Raw genomic sequence first — 25,863 nt, forward strand, 5'->3', positions numbered from 1 at the left:
ACAACTTTTTTACTAAAGAAAAGCCCTTTATAAAAGACTATAAGGTTATATCTTGGGACTGCCTCCAACTGCTGCAGACAAACCAAGATGCAAAGGACAATCCTGGCTGTTACTCACTAGAAGAAAATTTATGGGATCAGGAACAGGGGGCTCTCAGGATGTGGTCAGGCCTCTACACACTGCCAGATGCCAGAATCCTCATTCTGTCTCACAGTGGTTATCCATTTGTTTGATCTCTTAAAGAGATACTACTATATCCCAAGACTCCCCTTAATCTGTGCCACAGTCTATCAAAAATGTAAGACCTGCACCATAATAATCCTCTCTGCAACATACAAAAGAAAGAAGTTTGACCCCTCCATTCACATCATATACAAAAATTAACAAGATAATTTAATGACCTAAATAAAAAAAATCGTAAAACTCTTAGGAGAAAACATAGGGATAAGTTTTCATGACCTTGAATTTGGTAACAAATTCTTAGATATGATACTAAAAGTAAAATAACAATAGATTAATTAGACTTCATAAAAGTTAATCCTTTCATGAAGCAATAGACATAATCAGAAAAGTGAAAAGACAGTTTACAGAATGAAAAACGTATTTTTAAATTATAAGACATTAATATTCAGAATACATAAAGAACTTTAACAACTCTACAACAAAAAGACAACCTCATTTTCAAAAGTGGACAAAGGATTTAACAGATGTTTCTTTTAAAAAAAAACATATAAAGGCCAACATGCACAAAAAAGGATGTTTACTATTAATAGCCATTAGGGAAATGTAAATGAAAACCACAATAATATACTACTTCACATTCATTAGGGAAATATCTCAGGAAATATCAAGTGTTGATAAGGAGGTAGAGAAATTGAGATCCTCATATATTGCAGGTAGGAAGTTAAAATGCCTTAGTTGATGTGGAAAACTGACAGTTCCTCATAAAATTAAAAAAGAATTACCATATAACTTTATAATTTTGGTATTATTTGTATAACCTTAAAGAACTGAAAATATGTCCTCAAACAAGTACATGTACACACATGTTTAATGCAGTACTATTCACAATACCTTAAAAGGAGAAACAACCAAAATGTTCATCAGTGAGTGATTAGATAAACAAATAAATATTATTTAGATATAAAAGGGAATAAAATACCAATAAATGCTATATGATAGAAGAATTTTGAAAATTTATGGTAAATTAAGGAAGTCAGGCACAAAAGGTTGCATATTTTATGATTCTACATACATTAAATATTCACATGAGATAAATCCATAGAGACAGATTATAGATTATGGTTCCTAGGGCCTAAGGGTAGCAAAGACTAGAAGGAGCTGCTTAATAGGTAAAGGGAGTTATTTTGAAGGGGTAGAATATTTTGAACTAGATAGAAGTGGTTGTGTAATACTATGTTCACTTTGAATTGGTTATTTTTTTTTTTTGGTACCAGGGATTGAACTCGGGTCCTTGTGCTTGCGAGGCAGGCGGCGGAACCACTGAGCTAAATCCCCAGCCCATGAATTGGTTATTTTTAATCTGGAAGGCTGAGACAGGAGGATTACACATTAGAGCCCAACCTGGGCCACTTAGCAAGACCCTGTGGGCAAAAGGATGGAAGGGACAAGAAAAAAAGTGAAAATAGAAAGAAAAAATAGAAGCAAAGCTTTTGTACATAGGGAGTGGAGGGGGCTTGATGGGGGAGGAATGCGATAAAATAAAATAAAATTTATTAGAAAATGTATAGAAAAAAATTAAAAAAGGGCGGTTAATGTAGCTCAGGGCAAAAGCCCTGAGTTTAGTCCTTGGTACTGGAAAAAAAAGTTAACTTTTATGTTATGTGAATTTCACCTTAATAAATTATTTTAAGTTACGTATGTAATACATACTTGCTACAGAAAAATTTGGAACCAGAAAAACATATGAGAAGAAAATAAATGTCACCTGTGTTTTACTAATTTAAAGACCTTTAATGTTTTGGTTAACTACCATTTGTAATATTGTTATTTCTTAGCATGTTTGGAGTTGTAGAAAAATGACTAGCATTACCTTTGTAATTAACCCCTATACTGCAGACTGACTTAAAATGATTACTTAGTATAAAGTCCAAATTAGTGGCAAAGTCTTCCTTGAGATGAGTCACCACCCATATAGAGATTCACGTTCAGATTAAGTAAGCTAAAACATGAAGCTGTGGGTTCAAATGACTCTTTTCTGTGTTTTGTGTTAGAAAATCTCCCCAAGGAGTCAAAGTTTTCACTTTAGAATTCAAATTCCTTGACACAGCATTCAGGAATACAATTCAAAAACTATGAAAACCAAGCAGATTTCCTTCCTGTCTTGAAGTTCTCATGTTTTGGAAAAGATAACTGAAATAACAAGCAAAATTCTACACTGAAATAATATAACACTTTCACTTCAACTGACATTAACAGTTTCAAAAGTAAAAGAAAAGGTGAATTCAAGTGAAGATTTTAGTTACTCCATGTGTAAGATTGACGAAAAAATCTGTGGCAATACTTTCAATAATTAACAGTTTGGGAGGGGAACCACTACACTATAATACAGATACAAATACAGATAAGTTCCCATAAAAGACACCAGACCTTTTCAACAGGCACTAGATGGGCGTTAGATTAGATGATATTTGAGGTAATTTTCTACCCTCTAAGATTTTATAATTCTCTGATTTGGTGATAGTTGAGTTGCTCATTCTTAAACCAGTTCCCCACTGTCAGCTTTATGTACACACATCTTACACATTCCCATTTTCAAGTAATAATAATGGATTATATTAATACTTTGTAATTTATAAAATTCTCTTACATATGCTATCTCATTCGATCCTAAAAATGGTGAAGTGGGCTGAATAGAATCATCTTTGTTTTATAGACAACCAAACAGATGTGCTTCAGAGAGCTTATTCCTCCCCCTCTCCCTTTTCTCTATTTAGATCATCTACAAAGCCCATTTTAGGAACTAGATCCTTAGTGAATAACACATGAACTGATTAAGATCTAACTTGAATTCGTTTCACATTTCACTGAATTCCCACTGCATTTAAAATTAGTTCTATATTTTACTACTAAAATGTTATATTTTATTTATGTCTTTTCCTGTGTGTTGCAATGCAGCAACATACAAAGAAAACATAGATTTACAATCAATGAGTTTGAATCCCACCCCCACAACCTACAAGAGTGCAAGTTTTGGACAATTTGCCTAAATTCTCTAAGCCTGAATTCCCCATCTGTGAAATTAGGATAACAATGCCTACCTTATAAGCTAGCTTTGCTTATCAAACAAAAAAATGGATGTAAGGTATTTTTCTATGTTCCCAATTAGGCTGCAATCACCCATGAGGGGCCTTATCTTGAAACTTTGTTGGCTCCCCCACAGAGCAGGATTCATAGTACAGTATTTGATTCCTACATTTCTATGGATTGGAAAGACTTGGAATGTATGTTATTGTAGAATTAAATCCTCCACATAGTTTTATCACCTTCATATAGATTCATCATATAGGCCTATTTTCCACTGCCTTTGAATCTAATATGCCCAAATCTCCTACTATCTTTGTTGAATCTGAATCAAATTTTAACATGCTAATAATCAAGTGATTGACTTCTATCACCACAGACTATTTGCTTGTCATAAAGATGTAGATTTTTGTTTTTAATATACAAGCTCCCCCAGAAACTATACATTTTGTGAAATTGTTATTAATAGAAAGTTTAGACACAAACTTTTCATTGGTTGACCTTTGTTGCTATAACACCAATAACAACAGTCACTATATGAATTGATAACTCACTCTGAAATCCTTAAAGCTTACAATTATTTTTTGTTGGACAGTAGAAGAAACATGAAGAAGGAAAAATAGACTTTAGCAGTTACCAAAGTCTTTACTAACACAAGGAGTGTGATACATAATCCCTAAAAAAATAGATATCTTCTTATATCCTTTATTATTTGCCTTTCTATTGTATGCATGAAGATTATAGGTTTAAATATTACATTTAAATAGCCACTTTCTGCATATGATCTTAAAGTACTTTACAAATACTATTTATTTGAGCTGGTATAATCCCTAGGGCTCTGAAAGACACTTTTATATTTTATTTTTGTATTTGCTTTATGTGGTTTACAGCTTCATAGAATATTTAAAAATTGTCTGTATTCTTTATTTTTAATAAACATAAAAACCAGTGACTTTTTTCTTAATTCATTTTTTACTTAAGTCCCACTTATTCTGAGTTTGGATAAAATAATCTAGGTAGCTTAATGTAGTAGAAAAACCACTGAAATTAGAGATATACTGGAGTAGGAATTCAGACTGCATTACATACCAGCTATGTGACTCTGTGCCCTTAGTTTATTACATGTGAGGATGAATAATGAAATGCTTTTATTATTATGAGACTAAAATGAGATGTTAGATCTTTAAAACATTTTGAAAATGTTAAAAGTTATTCTAATTTACACAAATAAAAGTATTAATGTAAATGAGTATTATAAGTCACAAGACAGAAATAATGTATAATATTTATTTTTTTGAAGTATGAAATGTCATCCTAAAGCCTACAAATTTAAATATTTTTTAGAGTTTGCACCAGGGGATTCTGGGAAGCAGCTTGTGAGCCACTTGTCTGCATCTGCCCTGGACAGTGAAGCTTCCACAGTTTCTGAGCTAGAGATGTACCTGTAAAGAAAGCAGAATATTTCTCTGAAGACTGTATCCTGCTGTGATTGTCTTCTTGAAGTATTATAACTCAGGATGTCTGCAGAGTCAGTGGAAGAAGATTCCATAGTTACAATCCCAATTCTGGATGAAAAGAAGAAATAGTGAAAGTGAAACTGGAGAAAGATCTTGAAGTAAAGCAGAACTAAAAATATGAACTAAAGAAACAAACAGAGAGGGGATCTGGAGATGGAGGAAGGAAAATGGGGGAGGGGAAGGGGAATAAAAAGAATTAAGATATGCTAAGTACATGTACCTACATCCTAAGATGAATGTAAACATCAGGTACTACAAACATGTACTAATAAAATACATTACAATAACATGAGAAATTAAAAAAAACTCACAAGGATAAGAAGGAAAGAAAAGGAGAGAAGAGGCAAATAGTTGAAGCATTTAGGAAGATGGAAAGCAGAAAGTATGATATACCTGACATAGCAGACCCAAGAATGCTGAATTCTAAACTAGCAATGGGAAAACAACCAGGTTCTCCCAAGGCACCAGTGTTGGCAGCATGATTTACCTCTGGAGGCAGATGAAAAGTTAAAGGTGAATCCAGGGTTGCATTTTATCTAAGTAGCAAGTAGAACCTAAGCACTTTCCCTGGTGTGGGTGACTATACCCCTTCTTGATGGCAGCAGGATAAGATGTGATATCTCTGGGCTAGAGCTTTCCACATACAGGTTGCTGAAAATGTTAGCCACTAACAAACATTTGCACACCAAATACTGAGACCCTTCAATTCTCTTTCCACTTGCCACCCCCCCCCCAACTGGGTGCAAACACATAGCAAGTGGGACAGAAGATGCTTCTCTAGACAGAATTTCTCCAGCTCTAGTGAAAAAGTCTCAAGATGTTGGTACAAGTGGAGGAAACAGGTTTTTAGAAACTGATTCAGTCAGATCACCTTCCAAATAAAACAACAAGCACAGAGATTTCATCAACTTTAACTCTCTAGTGCTCTATTTTTAAACAGAAACAGACAGCTAAGGATCAGCAGACATCAGAGCTAAGGTTCTAGCATGAATGACACAGACCAGAGCAAGCAGACCAAAGCAACCTGGACAGACTCTGATGGGGTATAAAACCTCCATAAAACTATTCTGTGTGTCCTCAAAGAGATAAAAGAAGATCTCATTTTCAAGAAACAAGAACCTAATTCACAGAATAAGACACACTTGGAAATTGAAAATGTGATAGCAGATTTCATTTTTTAATATTCTCATTAGAAAAATAGGAAGATAAAATTGAGTGAAAGGCCTATATTTCCTCCATAAAGAAAAAAGATGGAACACAGAAGAAAAAAGACAAGAAAGGTAAAATAGATTCAGTATCTAAATTAGAAGCATTTGAGAGACATAGAGACAAAGAGTTGACACACACACATACACTCCCCCTCCCCCATTGAAACACATAATTTTCCAGATTGAAACAATTAAAAATCACCCCAAGCACATTATCTTGAAAATTTGGAACAGAGAACAAAGAAGCTCACAAAAGTTTCCAGAAATTAAAAATAAAATATTTACAAAGAGTCAAGAATTGGAATGGTTTCAAGGTTCTTAATAGCAGCACAAGGAGCTAGAAAATAATGGAGTAATAGTTTCTAAATTTGAAAAGGATAATAACAGAAATATGTTCATTTCTTTTTTGTACAAATCCTTTTGGTTTGTCTTGTACTCTTAGTAACTGTCTTGAAGATAATGATAGTGCATTAACTATTGTTATTCTCTTATTATTTCATTATGAAATTTTGTTATATTTTTTCATAAAATATTTGAAAGGGAAATTATTTCCAACTTAGAATTCTATATCTAACTATTCTTTTAAGAGTAATAAAGTCATTTTTTCCAAAAACATAGCTTTTCTGAAATGGATTCATACAGTTTTGTTACCAGTATTCACTGGGGCCCTTGAGAGGCTGTGAACTACCTCCAGAAAACTTTGCTGTCTATGGCTCAGGCCAGAGATACATATAAAGGAACAAATCTTGGGGATGGTGGTGTTGCAGCAGTTTGTTGCGGTCTGACTCAAGAAGGTACAGATTCGGGTTCAAGAGCATCATCCAGAGGAAGGAGAGGAAGCAGTGATAGCCCTTCAGGATTTGGAAAGTAAATTGGAGACATTGGAGAGCCAGTTTCTCTCCATGGAAGGAAACAGGAAGTGCTAGTAGAAGAGATAGTTTCTCAACAAGAAGCTCAGAGATTACCAAGCTCCAAGTCTGATGTTGTGGAGAACCAGCTCAAGTGGGCATCCTGGGAACTTCATTCTCTAAGAAACTTGTGTTTATCATACTAGAACAGAAAATGGAGTGCTAGCTCAAAAGCAGGAAACTGTTCTGGCAGTAGATTTTTCATGCAGTTTCTGGAACACTTGATAGAGGGGTTGCTGAAATTTTTAAATATGGAGAAACCATTTCTCATGGGGCAGATTTGAAATAAAGAGAGATCCCTCCCAAAGAAAACAACACACTATATGGAAAGAATGGGGAAAACACTTGAGTCAAGGCTCAGCTCTTATTCTTGATCAAAGAATCCACAGTGGTGAGAAACCTTACTGATGTATGGAGTAAGAAGTGTTCAATAGAAGTTCCATCTTTGTGCAACACCAGATAGTCCATATTGGAGAAAATCTTAAAAATGCATTGAATGTGAGAAAGCCTTTAGCTAGAATTCTAGGCTTATTAACCATCAGAGAATCCATACTGTGGAGAAGCATTAGGAATGTGTTCAATGTGGGAAATCTAATAGTCAAAGCTCAAATTATTTTAGACATCAGTGAAGACATAGTGCTGAAAAAAACTTGTGAATGTTGTGAAAGTTTAAGAAATTACAAAAAAAACCCATCAGCATTGCTCTGGGTTTTTTTTTTTTGTACTGGAGATTGAACTCAGGACCTTGCACTTGCAAGGCAGGCAGCAGCACCACTGAGCTAAATCCCTGGCCCATTCCTCTGATTTTATTCAGAATGAAGAAAAAAACTAAAACATGAAATGATACAGAATATATTTTTCCCTATTGACAGTCTGAAAACTCACTGGGAAATAAAAAACCTTCACTCACCATTATTATTTTATCTTGAAAGAAATGGTGTTATATCTGCCTAGAAACTGAAATTTTACTCAGGTGTTAATGCCTAAATATTCATATGATATTTATATTCTTTTTCCCCCAAAATGAAGTGTTTCTTTGTTCCTTTCTTAAGAGTTTTGTTTTTAGACAGATATCTTATTTTTGTGTTAATCATTGAAATATTATTTGTAAGGATACATTTCCTTCTACTTTAGAAAGCAACAAATGAATTATAAAGTCTGAAAATCATCTTAAATAATTTTCTAAAAAGTTGTTTTTTTTGGTACCAGGGATCAAACTTGGGTCCTTGCGCTTGCACAGCAGGCAGCAAAACCACTGAGCTAAATCCCCTGCCCCAGTTTTCTAAAAAGTTTTAAACTTTATTGTTTTGTTTCCTTTTACCTACTTTGAATATACATTCGAGAAAATAGAAGATAAAGATAGCTAAAAGCCTTAAAATAACACAGCCCTTAAGATCTCAGATAAGAAATAATGGTGATAAAAATGCAAAATGTGAATGGGACATCTAGATTGGGGAAGATATTCAAAGACTGATCTAGCATTGAAGTATCCAATACTTCAGATGCAGCCATCCTCCTGCAGGAAAACTCAAAAACTGCTCATTCTGTTTAACTTTGGGACATATTACTAATGAAAATAAATATTTTCCCATGTTTCATTAGAAAGTAGACAGTCTAAGCAATTAACAGTTACAAAATTATGAAGATATAAATCATAATCATAAGAATTTAAAGTTAATGGCAGTGTTCAAAGACAAATGTAAACATAAAGTAATTGTCTTGGCTTTTGCAAAAAGAAACTCAAAGGTCTAATTCACCATTATTTTGCCTTTAACCTTGTTAAGGACAGAAAATACCTTGACAGGGTAACAAGTATCAGGTTTGCTATTTTTACTCCTTTTGTACAAAAGTGTTAAACACTTGGCTAAATCAGCCATGCATTTATTATCAACCATTTTCTACCAATAGGTATTATGCTAAGTATTGTAATCCTACTATAAGTAGATAGGCATTTATGCCACTGTTAATCATACTATCCAGAATTATTTAATGTACTTAGCCTCTTTTCACTTTCAGCATTCCCAGGAGATGTCACATCTCAGGTTCCCAAAGTCATCACTTTATTACCAAGGTATTGAGTTGTTCCTCGAGGGAAAGGAGGACTCAGCTGAAAGAGTGAGGTAGCTCTCTAGGATTCTTTAGAGATAATCCCAAGGCACACACTTTATCACAGTTTAGGTTTATACATTTTTAAAAAACTAAATCTATACTATCACTGAGATTGTACCTATATGTGAGGTTGAGTAGACTGCTCTACTTTAAAAATAAACAACTGCACTATTAACAACTAGTTTATTAACTATTAAAATTGATTGAACTACTTTTAAAATTTTCAGTCTTAACACATTTTTTGAAAAATGTATTAAAATAATACATTGTAATAGTAGTATTATATAATTCTTGGCTGAGAATGCCACTTACTGTTAGTGGAAAATTCTGGAAATTAAAACACTGATTATGAGAAAAGGTTTTCTAAAAATAGGCATCAATGTATGAAAAATGATCCATGTGAATGCAAATATTTAATAGTTCCAGAAACTTGGGTTTATATCTACAGCTTGGATGAAATTTTAAAATGAAAAGTGAGATTTGCATAAGCCTTTTTTCTCTTTTTTATTGGTAAATTTTAGATATATATAATGATAACATACATTCATCATGGGGAATTTGTACCTGTATATGATATATCTTGGTTCTTCTTTTTTCCCACTCCCCTATCTTTCCTACACTCCCTTCCCCTCCTTATTTACAAAAACTTTGTTTCCATTTTTTCCCTTGTATTCTCTTCTTTCTCTTGGCCCTTCCTTCCTTCCCTTCTGCCCCCTCTCATTTGAACATTTTCTTCGCATTTTCCATTATCTATTGTATATTTTGGTCCTTATTTATACTTTCAGTTTCTCAAACCAGAGAAACAATGTGGTATTTAAACATGTGTGGGGCCAGAGATTTAGCTCAGTGGTTCCACCTCCTGCCTCGCAAGTTCAAGGTCCTGAGTTTGATCCCCAGTACCACCCCCCCAAAAAAACCCCCAAATAAAACAGAAACAACAAAGCAAAACAAACAAAAAAACCCTATGTGTTTATTTTACTTAAGAGTATGAGCTCAAGGTGAATACATTTACCTCAAAATGTTTCAATTTTCTCCTTCTTTATGACATAGTAATACTCCATTGTAGAAACAAACCCCACATCTTCTTTATTCATTCATTGGTTGATGGACATTTGGGCTGTTTCTAAGATTTAGCTATTACAAATTATGCTACATAGGTATGCATATATCACTGTGGTATGATGTTTCAACTCTTTTGGGAAAATAGCAAGAAGGAGAATAGCTGGGTCAAATGGAACCTCTAGTTTTAGTTTTTTGAGGAATGTCCACACTGATTTCCACAGTGGTTGCACCAGTGTACCCTCCAAGCAGCATTAGAGAATGTTTCTTTTTTCCCCACAGCACAAGCAGCATTTGTTACTGGTTGATATCTTGATAACAGCCATTCTTTCTGGTGTGAGATGAAATGTCAGTATTGTTTTAATTTGTATCTCACAAATGACTAGTGATGTTGAACATTTTTTCATACATTATTTGCCATTTCTACTTCTTTATCTGAGAAGTGTCTATTCATCTCAGATGCCCATTTTTTAATTGGGTCTTTACATTTGGGAGGTCTGATTTTTTTGAGTTCTTTATATATTCTATATATTAGTCCTTTGTCCGAGGAACAGCTAGCAAAAATTTTTCCTATTCTGAGGGTTGTCTCTTCACTCTGTTGGTGGTTTCTTTTGCTGTGCAAAAGCTTTTCAATAACATGAGATCCCAGTTGTTGATTCTTTGTGATATTTCATGTGTGATTGGGTCTTTTGTTCATAGAGTCTTTGCCTACACCAAAGTCTTTAAGAGTTCTACCTATTCTATCTTCTAGCAGATCTAATGTTTTTGTTTTAATATTTAGATCTTTGATACACTTTGATCTTAACTTAGTGCATAAGGAGAGACAAGGGTCTAGTTTTAATGTTTGGCATGTAATAGCCAGTTTTTCCAGCATCATTTATTAAAGAAGCCATCTTTCTTCCAGTAAAGATGACTAGATCCTTTGTCAAAGATAAGGTGGCTGAGCATGTTTGGAATTGCTTTTGCATCTTCTAGTCTGTTTCATTGATCCTTGGGTCTGTTTTATGCCAGTACCATGCTGTTTTTATCACAGTACCTTTATAGTATACTTTCAAGTCAATGACTGTGATGTTCCCTGCCTTGCCCTTGTTGCCCAGAATTGCTTTCACTATTCTAGATCCTTCTGTTTCCAAATGAAATTTAGGATTCCTTTGATTTTATGAGATATGCTCTTATATTTTGATTGGGATTGCATTAAATCTATATAACAATTTTGGAAGTATGATCATTTTCACTCTATTGGATCTTCCTACCCAAGAACAAGGGACATCTCTATTTTCTGATGTCCTTTTTGGTCTCCTTTTTCAAAGTACTCTAGTTTTCAATGTATAGGTATTTTACTTCCTTCATTAGATTGATTCCTAGGTATTTCACTTTGTTGGGTGCTATTGTGAAAGTGTTGTTTCCCTAATTTCTCTCTTAGTGAGTTTGTTATTTGTGTACAGGAATGTTATTGATTTTTAAGTGTTGACTTTCTGGGAAGATGGCGGGGTGGTGAATAGCAGAGAAATAGCCTCTCTGAAATTTGGTGTCCAGACACTGTATTATAGCAACATGGAAAAGAGCAGAAGCAGGCAATTGGGTTTCTGAGACTCAGCAAGGATCTGAAGTGAGAATTGAAGCCCATGGAGAGAGGGAAGTGAGAGACTACAATGTAGGAGTTGGAAAGTGGTGCTTTCTCCCGAGGCCTGACTCAATGTGTGGGAGGGGCAGTTCGAACCTGCAGACACATGGTGACTACTGTGATTCCAGAGGTCTCCATGGAGAAACACACCAGTGGAATGGAGCAGTGGATTCAGTGGACTCCAGTGGCTGGTGAATTCAGACATCACCCAGGAGAGGGTGATTGGCTGGTAGCCACGTTGGAGAGGGGCCAATTGAGCCTCAAACTCAGAGCAGCTGCAGGCTGGCTCCTTCTTGTGGCTCTCAGTGTCAGGGTGAGGTGGAAGTGAGTTCAAGTCAGCAGGAAATCAAGGAGGTGAGTTCAAGCCAGCAGTGGGCACAGAGAGTGTTTCAGGCTGAACAAAATGGATTCCAGTCTCACATCCAGAAATCAACCTGAACTTCAGTGGAACTAAAGGTACAGAATTCCTGGAATTATCCACTATGCTGCCATAAATCTATGGCTGTTTTGCTGGGATTATTCAATATACATCCAGGCTTTGTCTGCTCACATTGTCTACCAGTGATAGCAGAGACATGTCCTGAAGTGAACAGTTTTTCCCCTCTTTTTTCTTTTCTTCTTTGTTCTTGTTTTGTTTTTTTCTTGATTGTTTGTCCTTGTTTTTATATGGGTGTGAACACGTTTCTAGTGTTTTTGTTGTTGATCTGCTCTGTTCTTGTTTTTATTTCTTCCTTCTCTCTTTCTATCCTCCTTTCTTTGTCAGTTTCCCAAAGTTTCCATAATCTTCCTTTGTCCTCCAGTCTTGCTTCTAATCTCTTACTCTTCTATTTCTCTATTTTCCCACAACCCCTTTTAAATTTTCTCCTCTGAGGGTAAAATCACCATATTGAGGGCTTATTTGTTGTATACAATTTTCTGATTTGTTTTAGAGTTTGCTATATAGCCGCAAGTGGATTTCATATAGTTAAAGTTGGCAAATTAGTAGTTAGTACAGTTTATCATTTTCTGGGCTATGTTTGATGCTACTGTTACTGCTGATTATACTACTTTAGCAAAGGTGATAGTTGTTCCAATCAGTTGTTCTTCCTGATATGTCAAGACTGAGATTGCCTAAGTTGTCATAAACAGTACTATAGGCCAGTGCCAAAGAAGAGGGGACTAGGCCAAATAGGCAGCAACTTCTCATCTTCAATAAAATGAAGAGGTAGGATCTTGGAATGGACTCAAAATCCAAAAGCCAGCTACCCATAGGAAGACATCTTTGAGAAGTAGTTATTTCCTAAGGGTTCTAAATACTAGCAATAAAATTACCTGTCATAAGCAATTTACAAACATCAACTCATGAATTAAACTTTAAAAAAATACTAAATGAGAAGACACAGAAGCAACATGAAGCCTAGACTTCCAGATCACCAAAGGCAAACCAGGGGGCAATGAGTTGGAACAATTCAAAACCACCCACCTGGATTCTCTGAACTGATAACAGTGGATGTGATAAGATAAATGAGCCTCCAGAAAAAAATCAAATCAGAAATAATTTCTAAAATAACTACAGAGATGTTGACCATAATGAAAGACATGGTTAATGACTCTAGAGCACATACAATTTAAAAGAAAATAACAGAGGTTAGGAAAATGATGGAAACCATAAACAACATAGGAAAGAAATGGAATCCATGAAACAGATTCAAATAGATATCTAGGAAATTAAAAATTCCATTGAAAGCTTGCACAGATAAATGAGTCAATGTAAAGAAATAATATCAGATATAGAAGACAGGATTGCAGTTAGTGATCATGAAAAGAAAGTTGTCTTAAAAATTGCAAGAGGCCACAAAAAAAATCAATCCAACAGCTGCTAGATGATGCCAAATAGATTAATGTAAGATTGACCAGAGTCAATGAAAAAAAGCAGGTGATAGTGCAAATGACATTAAAAAACCCTCTTCACAGAAGTAATGACAGAAAACTTCCCAAGCATGGAAAAAGAATTGGACATACAGATAAGTGACGTATATAGAACTCCAATTAGCCATGATCAAACAAAATCTACGCCAAGGCATATCACAGTCAAGATTCCAGAAATTCAACACAAGAAAAGAATATTAAAAGCTGTTAGAGAAAAGAAACAATAAACCAAATTACCTATAAAGGAAAGCCCATCAGAATCTCAGCAGATATCTCAATGCAACCCCCCAGGTCAAGAAAAGCTTGGAGTGAAGGATTTCAAGCTCTAAAAGAAAACCCCCCACCCAGATTGATATACCCCACAGAGATATCTTTCAAAATTGATGGAGAACTAAGATACTTCCATGACAAAGAACACCCAAAGCAATTCATGACCACCAAACCAGCACCCCAAAATGTTCTGAAGGACATTCAAGAAAGAAAATGAGTACTACAACTCTATGAATCTCAACACAATGAATCTACCAAGCAAGGAAAGTAATTAAACAGGGGGAAAATAAGGGAACAGACAACAAGAAAATAACATGACAAGGATACATTAATAAATATCAGTTATAACCATCAATGTAAATAGTCTCAATTCACCAATCAAACTAACAGACTGGCAGAATGGATTAAGTAGCAAGATCCAACAACATGCTGCATAGAAGAAACATACATAATTCAAAAAGAAATTCATAGACTGAAAGTCAAGGATGAAAAAAAATACTCCATGTAACAGGAACCCAGAAAAAGGCAGGGGTAGCTATTCTATTTGCAGACAAAGTGGTATTCAAGCCAAGACTAGAGAGACAAAGAAAGTCATTTCATCCTTGTAAAGGGAACAATCCAGGAGAAAGAGATAACAATCATAAATATATGCACCACATACCAGCATATCCAACTATACAAAACAAATATTAATGACAGTGAATAATCAAATGACAGTGTAAAATCAAATAAGCACTAATATAATTGTAATGGGGAACCTCAATATGCTACCACATCAAATAGATCAACTAGAGAAAAAATCAACACAGAAATATCAGAACTGAACCAAAGTTTTGAACAAATGGATGTAGCAGATGTCTACAGAATGTTCCACCCCACAACATCAGAATACACATTCTTCTCAGCTATACATGGGACATTCTCCAAAATAGATCACATATTAGCTCATAGAACATGCTTAGGTAAATGCAAAGGAATTGAAATTATCCTGTATATGAGCCTTTTAAAATTCGTAGTAATAAATGAAAGAGCATCTGATGTAGAAGTGAGACAAAATTAAGCTCGTTAATAGATTTTCTGATAACAAGTGTAAGAAATATGCTTTACAGATTAAGATTTATTGAAGTATAAATATTTAGTGATTACATAATATATTTTAAGTTATACAAGACAATGTAGAGACATTTCTTTGGTACTTTTTCTTTTTGTGGCTTTGAGGATATACAATAAAACTATAAATTTCTCTGTTCTAAGTTTTAAAATTTTTTATTATAATTAAAAATAGATCACGGAATATCAGTGTTGGAATAGACCTGCAAGATAATCTAGTTCTATTTGCATCACTTTACAGAGAAAAACCTTGAGGTGAAGAGGGAAGAGACTTTCTTTAAATTGTTCAATTAGTCTGTAGTAAAATTAGGATTAGAATTCTGGTTTGCTTTCTTCCAATTTAGTTCCTTTCCTATTCAACTGTAATGCCTTAACTCAGTAGCCCTTTTGGGCTTTGTTTTGAAGCTACTGTCCATCTCTTAGCAGAAGGTTAGGCATTAGTGGACCTGGCAACAGGCAACGTGAGGCCCCATGAAAAGCCAAAAAACCATGATCCCCCCCCCCCTTTGTTTTCTTAATTACTAGCTCCAGATAAAATCCGAACAAGCTTATGGATTTTAAGCTGTAGCCCAAGAGAATGTAACTTCCTCTGAGCAGGATGACCAGGTCCAAGGCCCTTACAAAGGGCCATGGATGAGGGGGTTGGAAAAATTTCAAGGTTCCAAAACAAACTAAACAAAAACATTTCACCTAGGGAGTAAACAGTACCATTCTTCCCTCTGAAGTTGGTCAAAACAGCTTTTTTTTTTTATAAAAAAATGACCCAAGAGGAAGGAAATGATATTCCTTAAAGATTCATTTAATCTTATAAATGTAGCCTTAGCTATAATTTTGGGCAACTGCCATCTTGGTGCTTGACCACCTTCATATTCGAAGGTCTATTCTCTCTATCAATTTGCAATAAACTCTGCCTATATTCTGTACAACTTCCTACATGTCTGAATTCTTTTGCCAAAAACACAAATAACTAAGGAAGGTAACTGTTTCCATGTCGTGTTAGGACCTGGCTTCCTGGTGACACATCCCTAAGTGTCTCTTCATGCTCTGAACTAATATATTGATATGAATTGTTAAATAGGCTTCTTGAAGAGAAAGCATGTGATTCAAAGAGAATGACCTAGAAGATGATCCTTCCATACATGTTTACTTTTCTGCTAGTATGTTGTCAACTATTGCATGGCTCCTGAGACAATAGGTAGGAGAGTCAGGAAATACTACCTGCGGTTGTAAGGTATTTCTCTTTCTTAGGAATGTTTATAGCTTGGTCTTGCTTGGAGCAACAAAGAGAAAATAAGTTAACAATTACCACAATTGTTATGTTCAAGGGGTGGACAGCTCACCATGCCATGCCATGCCATGCCACTGCTCTGCTGAAAACGCAGCTCCCAGAGATCCTAAACCTGGTGCCAATAAAAAAATCAAAAAAGGCAACATTTAATACAACAAAACATGGTTTATTTAGGTTGAAAAAGATGGAAAAGAGAGAATAAATAGTTACTGTGAGGTTTTAGGGGGCATCAGAGTTTAAAAAAAACCCCAAGCTTTATCCCATGCTCCTTTTATTTAAGTGGTCTAGTGTTTTCCCATCCCCTAGGTGGGTGCTTGTGGATATCTGGATATCTGCTCTGTTCTCTAGGCTGTCTTTGATCCTAACCTAGGCATTCCTTCTGGCTATTTGGTTTCTTCCAGTTCCTTTGAAATGAATAAGTGAAAGGGGGAGGACTTATAGGAAGGGAGCTTTAGACTTAATGAGTAAGTAAAGGGAACATGTGAACATGTGCATAGTATACTGATGTTAAACTGAGAATATGTATACATGTGTATATCTGTAGGTGTGTGTGTGTGTGCATGTGCGTGCATGTCTTATATATTAAATAAGAGTCCTTACGTGGCTGTCTCTTACCTCTCTTGCATTTTGTCAGGTGGGGGAAGGGAGCTAGCTTTCCTGGTCTTTCCTTTCTGGGTTCTGCAGTGTTAACTCTTCTTGATAAATCCTTGTTATTTTGTTGCCTGGTGCCTCTCTCAAGTCTAGCATCTCTTTGCCTTTGTCTTTTTAATTGCCCTAATTGTAGAGTCTACCTGTAAAGGCAAAATATGCTTTTAGTGGTAGAGCAGAAACTGCTTTTAGTAAGTTTCCTTATTGACCTTTCTTTCTTTTCTATCTATCTTTTCCCTACCTAGGGGACCCCCTGTCCTTACACAATGACTAGCACATAATAAGTATAGTAATACTTCAGTTCATGAAGGCTTCTGTTCACTAACAGGTTCACAAAGAGAAGTGTTTGGCAAAATTTTATTTCCATATGAACTCTGCATGTGGTGATGAACAGGCACATGGCCATCTTTCCCAGAATCGTGGAATAAGTTGAGTCCACGAACCGAGGTACCATTGTATTCTTTTAGTGTTCATTCTATTTCTAGTCTCCTCACATTACTATGCAAATTTATTGTCTACAAAGTATTTTCTCATTTATTATATCAGGTTATTCTTACAACCACTATATGAAGCAAAGATTATTTAATATTATGGAGACAATTGAGGCTTAGAGAGAGTAAATTAATTGCCTAGATTTAGTCAGTAAATAAGAGACAAAGCTGTGATTTCAATTTAGAGATTCTCTGACTTCATGTCAAGAGTATCTGCCAATATATAACAATTGCCTATAATTTTGGTATACTTAAAGGATTATGAAAATATTGAGAATGTGACTAAAAGTTAACAAATACCATAAAGGAGTTCTAAATCTTAAGGTTGCAGGGCAACCCATTTTCCAGTCCCTCTTCTGTCTCTCTTAGACAAAAGCTATCTTTCTCTCAATAAATTTTCCTACTCTTGAAAAAATGCATTTTTTCCTTTAGGTAGTCAAGCCTCATACACCATTATTAAGGTTCCCTGACAGATGAGACAATCCTAAACCCAGGGTATCAGAAGCTTTGAGATCAGCAAGGATTCCATCTCATTCTTTTGTAATTTCACAGCATTCTAAGTAAATCACTGGAGTTGCTGATGCATCCAGGTCCATCAGACACTGCAGAAATAATAAAAATGCTACCTCAGAAGTACAGAAGGAAACTTATATCTCAAGAGAAAATGGAGTTTATCCAATGTGGAGGTCCAGAATAATGATTTTGTGGCCAATGTTTGTCATCAGACAAAAGAATTATCTTCATGATAAAGGACTTCCAAAATGACATATGAAAAGTTGTATATTAAACAACCTTAATAAATATTCTGCAAAAAGAAAAAAAGAAATATAGAAAATTTACATGGATACTTATATCTTCTAATTTATGAATATTGGTCAGCTTCTCCACATGCTTACTTAATTGTTTATACACTTTATACTTATTAAAGTATACATTTGAAAATGTTAGCCTATTCATTTACTCTTGATTTTCAAGTAATACCAGTGACAAACTAGGAAACGCACACAATCTCTAGTAAACTATAAATTTCCTATTATCTCACTTTTCTTTCTGATTCCATTTAGAAATAGAAGAAAACTTACTAGATAGAATCACTACATTAGGGAAGTTAGATGAGGATCAGTAAAATAACTACATTATACTTAATTCTGTAACGTTTTTTCATTCACAAGTTTACTGGAGTAAACTGGCTTAATAAGCATATCCAACTGTAAATGATAAGTATATAACCAATGATTGGGTTTAAGACCTGGAAAACAATTCAAAACGATGTATTTGTAAACTTTATTCAGAAAAAAGTCAGTATAAAATGGAAAATAAGATCAAAATGAATATAGATAGGAATAAATGTTCCACTAAAAATTGCAGTTTATGTTTGGGGAATGTTAGTCTTGTTCTTTGGTTTGTTTTATTATTTTGTGTGTGATCATGTGTGCAAATCCTGATGACTCATTAACTTTCTCAAACTTAATATCTGGAAAACTCATAATGTCAGCCTCCATTTTTGGCTTATGAAGGCAAGCTATGAAATTTTAATAGGGTCTTTCTGTGCCAAGGATATGTACATTGTGAAAGTGAAACTTCACAAAGCTAAATAAATTCTCTATCATATCTGTAAAAAAGAACCCTTAAAGTTTCAACTTAACAAAAACAGATTTAAAACTCAAACTTTCTTTGAAACTACTTAAACAGTTCTAAGTTATAAAAACAAAAAAAGGTTCAACTAATTCCTTAGCCTGATAAAACATCTAGAAGTATAAACATGAATATATAACAGGAACTTAGAGGCTAGGCTTGCTGATGCCTAACGGGTAACTGAAAGCAGGATAAAGCTTGGTTTCTTTGCCATCATTATTTTATTCTGTCTACTTGATTACCTTAAAACTTTGGGTCAGATCCCTGCTCAGCTCTGCACATAGGCATGCTAATCACTTAAGGAATGTCTGGCTAGAAACTAGTAGTAGTACAAGGGTTTGTTGGCCATATATTTACCTGGCCCATCTCTTCCCTCTTCAAGACTGAAGAAAGACTTCAAGAAGAGAGTATTTAATGTGGGAGCAGGTGAGGGAAAAAAAGGGAAAAAGTAACTAAATTAGTTTTCAGAATTTGTAGGGACAACTGATTGCTGCTTTTACAGCAGATCCCGGGAGCAATGCTCAGAAGTCTCCAGTCATTGTTCTAAGCCTGCAGTCACCTAAGATTCCAAGAAAAGCAGGGCCTCACAAATCACCACATGATGAGGTACTCCCCCTAAGTGGGAGCAATCAACTCATGAGAACTGGATTGTCATCTTATTATAGATAGCTAAGTTAGGTAGAAATATTACAGGCAGTCAGATAGGTCTAGGCCCTTGAGAGAGTCAGGACAAAGGTAAAATGCATTGCAACAATGGCTGGAGACACATCTGTTGGAGACCAGGCCTCAAGATAAAGATGAAATGACCAGGCATGCATACTTCCCCAAAGGACAAGATAAGCAGTAACACCTGCCCTAACAAAGTCTAGGTAGATATCAGACACCCAGGTGGGTGACCAAGACCTCTGGACCCATCATTTTTAGAAAAATCTATGTTCTTTCCATGCACACTTGTTACATGACTTGTTTCCCCACTGAATCACTACTACCTAAGCAACTTTGCTTGTAACCTTATTGGTTGATCATAGCTTTAACCTACATTGTACCCACGTGGTTTTTGCTCTATAAAAGTTCGCTGTAAAGTGGGATCCTCAGCTACCCATTTGGGATCCCTTCTGCCTCTCAGGAGCTATCTTCTCAATAAATATTTCCTGCTCTTAACCTCCATTTTTCCTAGAATTCATTCTTTGATTTTAGAGAACATGAACCTAGAATAACAGACATCTAACAGGTTGGGAATTATATTTCCTTTATATCATTTGGAGATCCTATTTCATCTCCTGTATCATCCTTATATCACCCTTAGTCCATAAAACTTATTTAAAGCAACCTCAGAGGAAAGAGTCTTGACATAATGATATATGAGACCACGTCTTGACCAGTTTTATAGTCAGTGCACATGAATCCACTCATTAAAGATAGGCTTTCTGTTGTGAAAAAGAAAAGTTTATTCCAGTGAACAGGGGCTAAAATCAGGGAGATTCTAGCAGCTAGCTGGGAAAAGCCAACTTTATTACATCCGTGTGTGGATGGCTGACACTGGAAGAGAGAAATAGCAGCAGCTAGCTGGGAGAGATTTCATCTGTGAGTGGATGGGCTAACACTAGCAGAGAGATATTAGCAACTAACTGGGAAAGGAATTAGGCTTATGTAAGTATCGAAGGGGCTAAGGAATCTGGGGTGAAATGTTTATGAACAAATCCAAGGACAGTCTGCATATGTGTATAGACAATCACTGGACTTCTTGGCACCAGGGGGACTGTATACTTTATTTTGAGTCCATTTGTCCTACTTGCTGAGAAGCTGCTGTTGTTTGCTGTTGCTTTGTCCTGTTTGTTTATGCCATGCCTGATAACCAGGATTACCTACCCTGCCAACTAGCAAAACTCTAACCCTTGCCTTTTCTATAAAAATATATTATTTCCATCAGCCTTTTGAAGATAGATATTGAACCTTTTAATCTGTCCTCCTGGGATGACCATGCTGATTAAACTTCTTTCTTGCCCTTTGTTACTGCTCAACTCTTTGATTGGTGTTTCAGAGTGACTGGCCAAGCCCAATCTTTCTGGACTCGCAGAGCTTTATTAACAGGTCTAGGATAAGTCAGAATAAACTTCATTGATGCTTTTAGTCAAATAAATCAGGCCCCTGGCCCGCCTGCCCAGCCCAGGGCGGCAGCATGGCCGCGGCAGGCGTCAGCAGAAGCAGAAGCAGCAGAAGCGGCGGGGTGGCCTGCGCGGGTGTTTTTGTCAGGTCGAGGTGTCCCCCGGCAGCATGGTGGACTACCTGATCAGCGGCGGCACTGGCTACGTCCCCGAGGACGGGCTCACGGCACAGCAGCTCTTCGCCAAAGCCGACGGCCTTACCTACAACAACTTCCTGATCTTCCCAGGATTCATAGACTTTATAGCTGATGAGGTGGACCTGACGTCAGCCTTGACCCGGAAGATCACGCTGAAGACGCTGCTGATCTCCTCTCCCATGGACACTGTGACAGAGGCCGACATGGCCATTTCAATGGCTCTGATGGGAGGAATTGGTTTCATTCATCACAACTGTACCCCAGAGTTCCAGGCCAATGAAGTACGGAAGGTCAAGAAGTTTGAGCAGGGCTTCATCACAGACCCTGTCATGCTGAGCCCCTCACACACTGTGGGAGATGTGCTGGAGGCTAAGATTCGGCACGGCTTCTCTGGCATCCCCATCATGGAGACAGGCACCATGGGCAGTGAGCTGGTGGGCACTCTCACCTCCCAAGACATTGACTTCCTTGTTGAGAAGGACCACACCACACTACTCAGTGAGGTGATGACGCCCCAGATGGAGCTGGTGGTGGCTCCTGCAGGAGTGACGTTGAAAGAGGCAAACCAGATGTTGCAGCGCAGCAAGAAAGGGAAGCTGCCGATTGTCAATGATCGCGACGAGCTGGTGGCCATCATCGTCCGCACGGACCTAAAGAAGAATCGAGACTACCCTCTGACCTCCAAGGACTCCCATAAGCAGCTGCTGTGTGGGGCAGCCGTGGGCACCCATGAGGATGACAAATACCACCTGGACCTGCTCACCCAGGCGGGTGCCGATGTCATTGTGCTGGACTCCTCCCAGGGGAACTCAGTGTATCAGATTGCCATGGTGCACTATAACAAGCAGAAGTACCCCCACCTCCAGGTGATTGGGGGAAATGTAGTGACAGCAGCGCAGGCCAAGAACCTCATTGATGTTGGTGTGGACGGGCTGTGTGTGGGCATGGGCTGTGGCTCCATCTGCATCACTCAAGAAGTTATGGCCTGTGGTCCGCCCCAGGGCACTTCTGTGTACAAGGTGGCCGAGTACACCCGGCGCTTTGGTGTGCCGGTCATAGTTGATGGTGCTATCCAGACCGTGGGGCACGTGGTCAAAGCCCTGGCCCTCGGAGCCTCCACAGTGATGATGGGCTCCCTGCTGGTGGCCACCACAGAGGCCCCTGGCGAATACTTCTTCTCGGATGGGGTGAGGCTCAAGAAGTACCGCGGCATGGGCTCACTAGATGCCATGGAGAAATGCAGCAGCAGCCAGAAACAATACTTCAGTGAGGGGGACAAGGTGAAGATCGCACAGGGCATCTCAGGCTCCACCCAGGACAAAGGCTCCATTCAGAAGTTCGTGCCCTACCTCATAGCCGGGATCCAGCACCACTGCCAGGACATCGGGGCCCAGAGCCTGTCCGTCCTGTGGTCCATGATGTACTCAGGAGAGCTCAAGTTCGAGAAGAGGACTATGTCGGCCCAGATCGAGGGTGATGTGCACAGCCTGTACTCTTTCGAGAAGTGGCTGTACTGAGGATGGCAGTGGAGGCCGTGGTGGTGGAGGGGGCACACCCCAGGACCCCACTTTGGGCACAGCCTCCCTCCATAACTGAGTGGCCCATGGATTTGCACTACAGGTTCCCCAGCTCCTTCGCAAGGAGAGAGGAGGGGAGGCTCTGAGGGGACTGTAGCCCCTTCTTGGGGCTCACAAGTTAGGACTGCCCTGGACCAAGCTGCCCAGGGAACCCCCCAGGTTCTCCCTTCTTCAGCCCCCTGAGCCCAGCCTGCCCGGGCTCATAGGCCCTGTGCCTGCCTCAGGTCTCTCTCTTGCTGCAGCCTGCTCTGCCTGGCTCCCACTCCTAGGGCAGGTGGTCCCTCCTGGCTTCTCCTGTAGGGCACCTCCTTCCCTGCCACCCTCCCCTAGGAAATGGTGCTCTCCTGGCCTTGCCTCTGGCCCCTTCCTGGGCTGCTGCTCTCTCAGCCATGTGGCACTCTGGCCTCCAGACCTAGGCTACGGGGGAGGTCTCTGCCCCCTTCTCCTGGCCTGAGGCTAACCTGGGCTCTGTTCCTCAGGCCACAGCCCCACCCCCAGACCTGAGGAAGCAGCTGCCCTGACTCGCCGCCGTCCCCAGGTGTACTAGTCCTGCCCTCTCCTCTCAGCTGCAGTTGAAGGCTTTAACTTTGCACACTTTGGGGTCACAGTTGTGTCATTGTACATTAAATAATCTGAATAAATAAAAAAAATCAAACAGGTCTGGAATTGGATGACTTCATTTCTACACTTACAAAGAATATGCTTATCGAGAAAATTTGATTTATATTTATGTAGTATATGGAAAATGCAGAGGAAGGAAAAATGAACAAAAATGTCAGAATCACAGATTAATTAATCAATTAATTGATTAATTTATGCTTTGGATCAAACCCAGGACTTTGAGCACACTAAGCAAGCACTCTACTACTGAGCTACAACTTCAGCTGGACAGATGCTTTCTTTATTGTTTAGAGTGGATGTTTAATTCTCTATTTCTGTTTTAGATTGAGTGTACTGATGTTGCTGAAGCATTTTCTAAATATACTATATGAAAAACAGTTTTTTGCTAATGAAGAAGCTCAATTTTCATAAGATAATAATGTAATGTGATAGTTATAATTTTCATTTGGCTATTTACTTCTTTCGAAGGATAGTATAGGAAGCCAGAGAAATCTGTATTTAAAATGTACACTGAAGTTAATAGCTATATGATCTTTTACAAATAAAAAATCTATTGAAAGTTGTTGTTTGTGTGAAAAATGAGATAATTTCTACATCATAAGATTGCTACAAGGATTAAATGGGATAACACACATAAAGCTCTTGGTACTTGGTCAGTAAAACTCATAAATAATAATTCTTTACCTCTTACACTTTCTATATTGGTTTCCTTGCACGTTTTCAGCCTCAGAAGATAATTTTATTATCTCTGTTTTTAAATTTTCACTACTTTGATAGATAAAACTTTCCAAAATTTCAAAATATTAACTTTCTTATAAGAGAAAAGCCTCAACTTTTCATATTATGTGGATCATTTTCTTACTCTACCCTTTCCAACACACACACTCATACACACACATGATCATGCATGTGTGTGTGTACATGCATAAACAGATGCCACCAACAAACACCAAAGTACCCACCTCTTAACATATGAGATATTTTCAGTGTCTGGTCTTTGTAGGCCTGAAGTTGACATCTGTAGTTTTTAATTGTGCAGTTTATCCATCTCCACATGGCTTTTATCCACAGCTGTTTAGGCACAAATGTCAAAAAGGGTCTATATCCTTAGGAGAAGAAGATTCCAATAGAATCACATGAGCAGAAGGCAAACTTACAGTGAAAACTTGATAACTGATCTCTGAAACACATTTTACTAACTTACAGTTCAGTACTATAAACAGGGAAGAAAGAGATTTGAATCTCAAAAACCAAGGAGTCTTTCCAATAGTTGTGCTAAACTGAGATGTAATACTCTTTCAGTCTCTTACAGTACACACTAACATGTGACTAAGCTATAGGCCTAAGCAAATTTATCTTGTGATTGTAGATAAGACTCAGTCTACCCAGGTTCAGTGGTGTACACCTATAATCCCAGCACTTGGGAAGTTGAGGCAGGAGGATTGCCATGAGTTTGAGACTAGCCTGGGCTGCATATTCAAGACCAGTCTGAACTACATAGCGAGACTGTCTCAAAAAAACAAAGTAAAACAAAATAGAGTCTCAAAGAATAATAGCTAAATTGTACTTATTTTAAAATGCATTTATGTAAATTATAAATAAAACTTTAAAAATACACAGGTGAATGAATTTAAGAGCTACTTTATCTAGAATTCATTAATAAGTAGTCTGAGATTTGGTATGCGAACACAATCTCACTGCAGAGGAGTGGACATTTTGGTCTTCTCAGGAGTGCTCTCTGGCCCTTCTCCATTTCCCCACCTCCACCAATCTTGCTATGGTTTCCATGGCAATGATTTGAACCTCAGCCAGTCTCTGTCACCGTAGAATGTGGGGGATCCTAAGTTGTGAATAGAGCAGAGGGCTAGAGGTCAGATTCATTACACTGGGAAGAATAGGACTTGCCTCGTGCGATCTCTATATTAGTCACACTTCTGCATATTTTGTGCACATTGGAAATGTTTCAATGATACAATTTCTGCAGAAGGATGAAAAAGAAAAGCAAGGGGTTTCTAGAGCTTCCGCCAACTACAAAATTAAAATCACTTATCCATTCTAAGCACCAGTGGTAAAAGCAACTTATGTTCTTATTTGTGTGTTTGCACATATTAATATGTGTATGCTTGTGAATACAGACAGATGTATAGACCTGTGTGTATCACTGAGGGACTTTGTGTTATGAATGCTCTGTCTAGGTCTGGAAAATAAAACCATTACATAAATAAATATCCCTCCATCACAACAGAAGAATTTCACAATAATATTTAACCTGAAGTCTGTGGATAAAATATATTCTACAGTTTGTTTAGACACAAGTGAAATTC

General features: G+C 37.4%; 2 protein-coding genes across 20 annotated transcripts in view; one reads left to right on the forward strand and one right to left on the reverse strand.

Annotated features, from left to right (window-relative positions):
- Zc3h12b (zinc finger CCCH-type containing 12B) overlaps window positions 1-25,863 on the reverse strand; it is a 224,594-nt gene that overhangs the window by 92,906 nt on the left and 105,825 nt on the right. For 7 of the 19 annotated variants that reach the window (XM_087203230.1, XM_087203231.1, XM_087203222.1 and 4 more), the window contains 4 exons: window positions 24,502-24,645; window positions 16,881-17,056; window positions 16,318-16,377; window positions 4,707-4,829 (listed from right to left, as the gene is read on the reverse strand). The gene's annotated coding sequence lies outside the window, so the exon portion shown is untranslated. Of the gene's footprint in view, window positions 1-4,706; window positions 4,830-16,283; window positions 16,378-16,880; window positions 17,057-18,030; window positions 18,210-19,396; window positions 19,434-24,501; window positions 24,646-25,863 lie in introns of all 19 variants that reach the window. The other 12 variants (XM_087203237.1, XM_087203236.1, XM_087203226.1 and 9 more) reach the window with 11 other exon arrangements.
- Window positions 21,304-22,937, forward strand: LOC101714526 (inosine-5'-monophosphate dehydrogenase 1). The gene is given in 2 exon segments (XM_004872253.2): window positions 21,304-22,836; window positions 22,838-22,937. Coding segments are annotated over 2 exon segments (1,623 nt in total). The 5' UTR covers window positions 21,304-21,313.

This window comes from Heterocephalus glaber, unplaced genomic scaffold (assembly GCF_053883595.1).
Source record: "Heterocephalus glaber isolate CG9 unplaced genomic scaffold, H.glaber_assembly_v1.0 deba00001790, whole genome shotgun sequence".
In the NCBI taxonomy this organism is placed as follows: Eukaryota; Metazoa; Chordata; class Mammalia; order Rodentia; family Bathyergidae; genus Heterocephalus; species Heterocephalus glaber.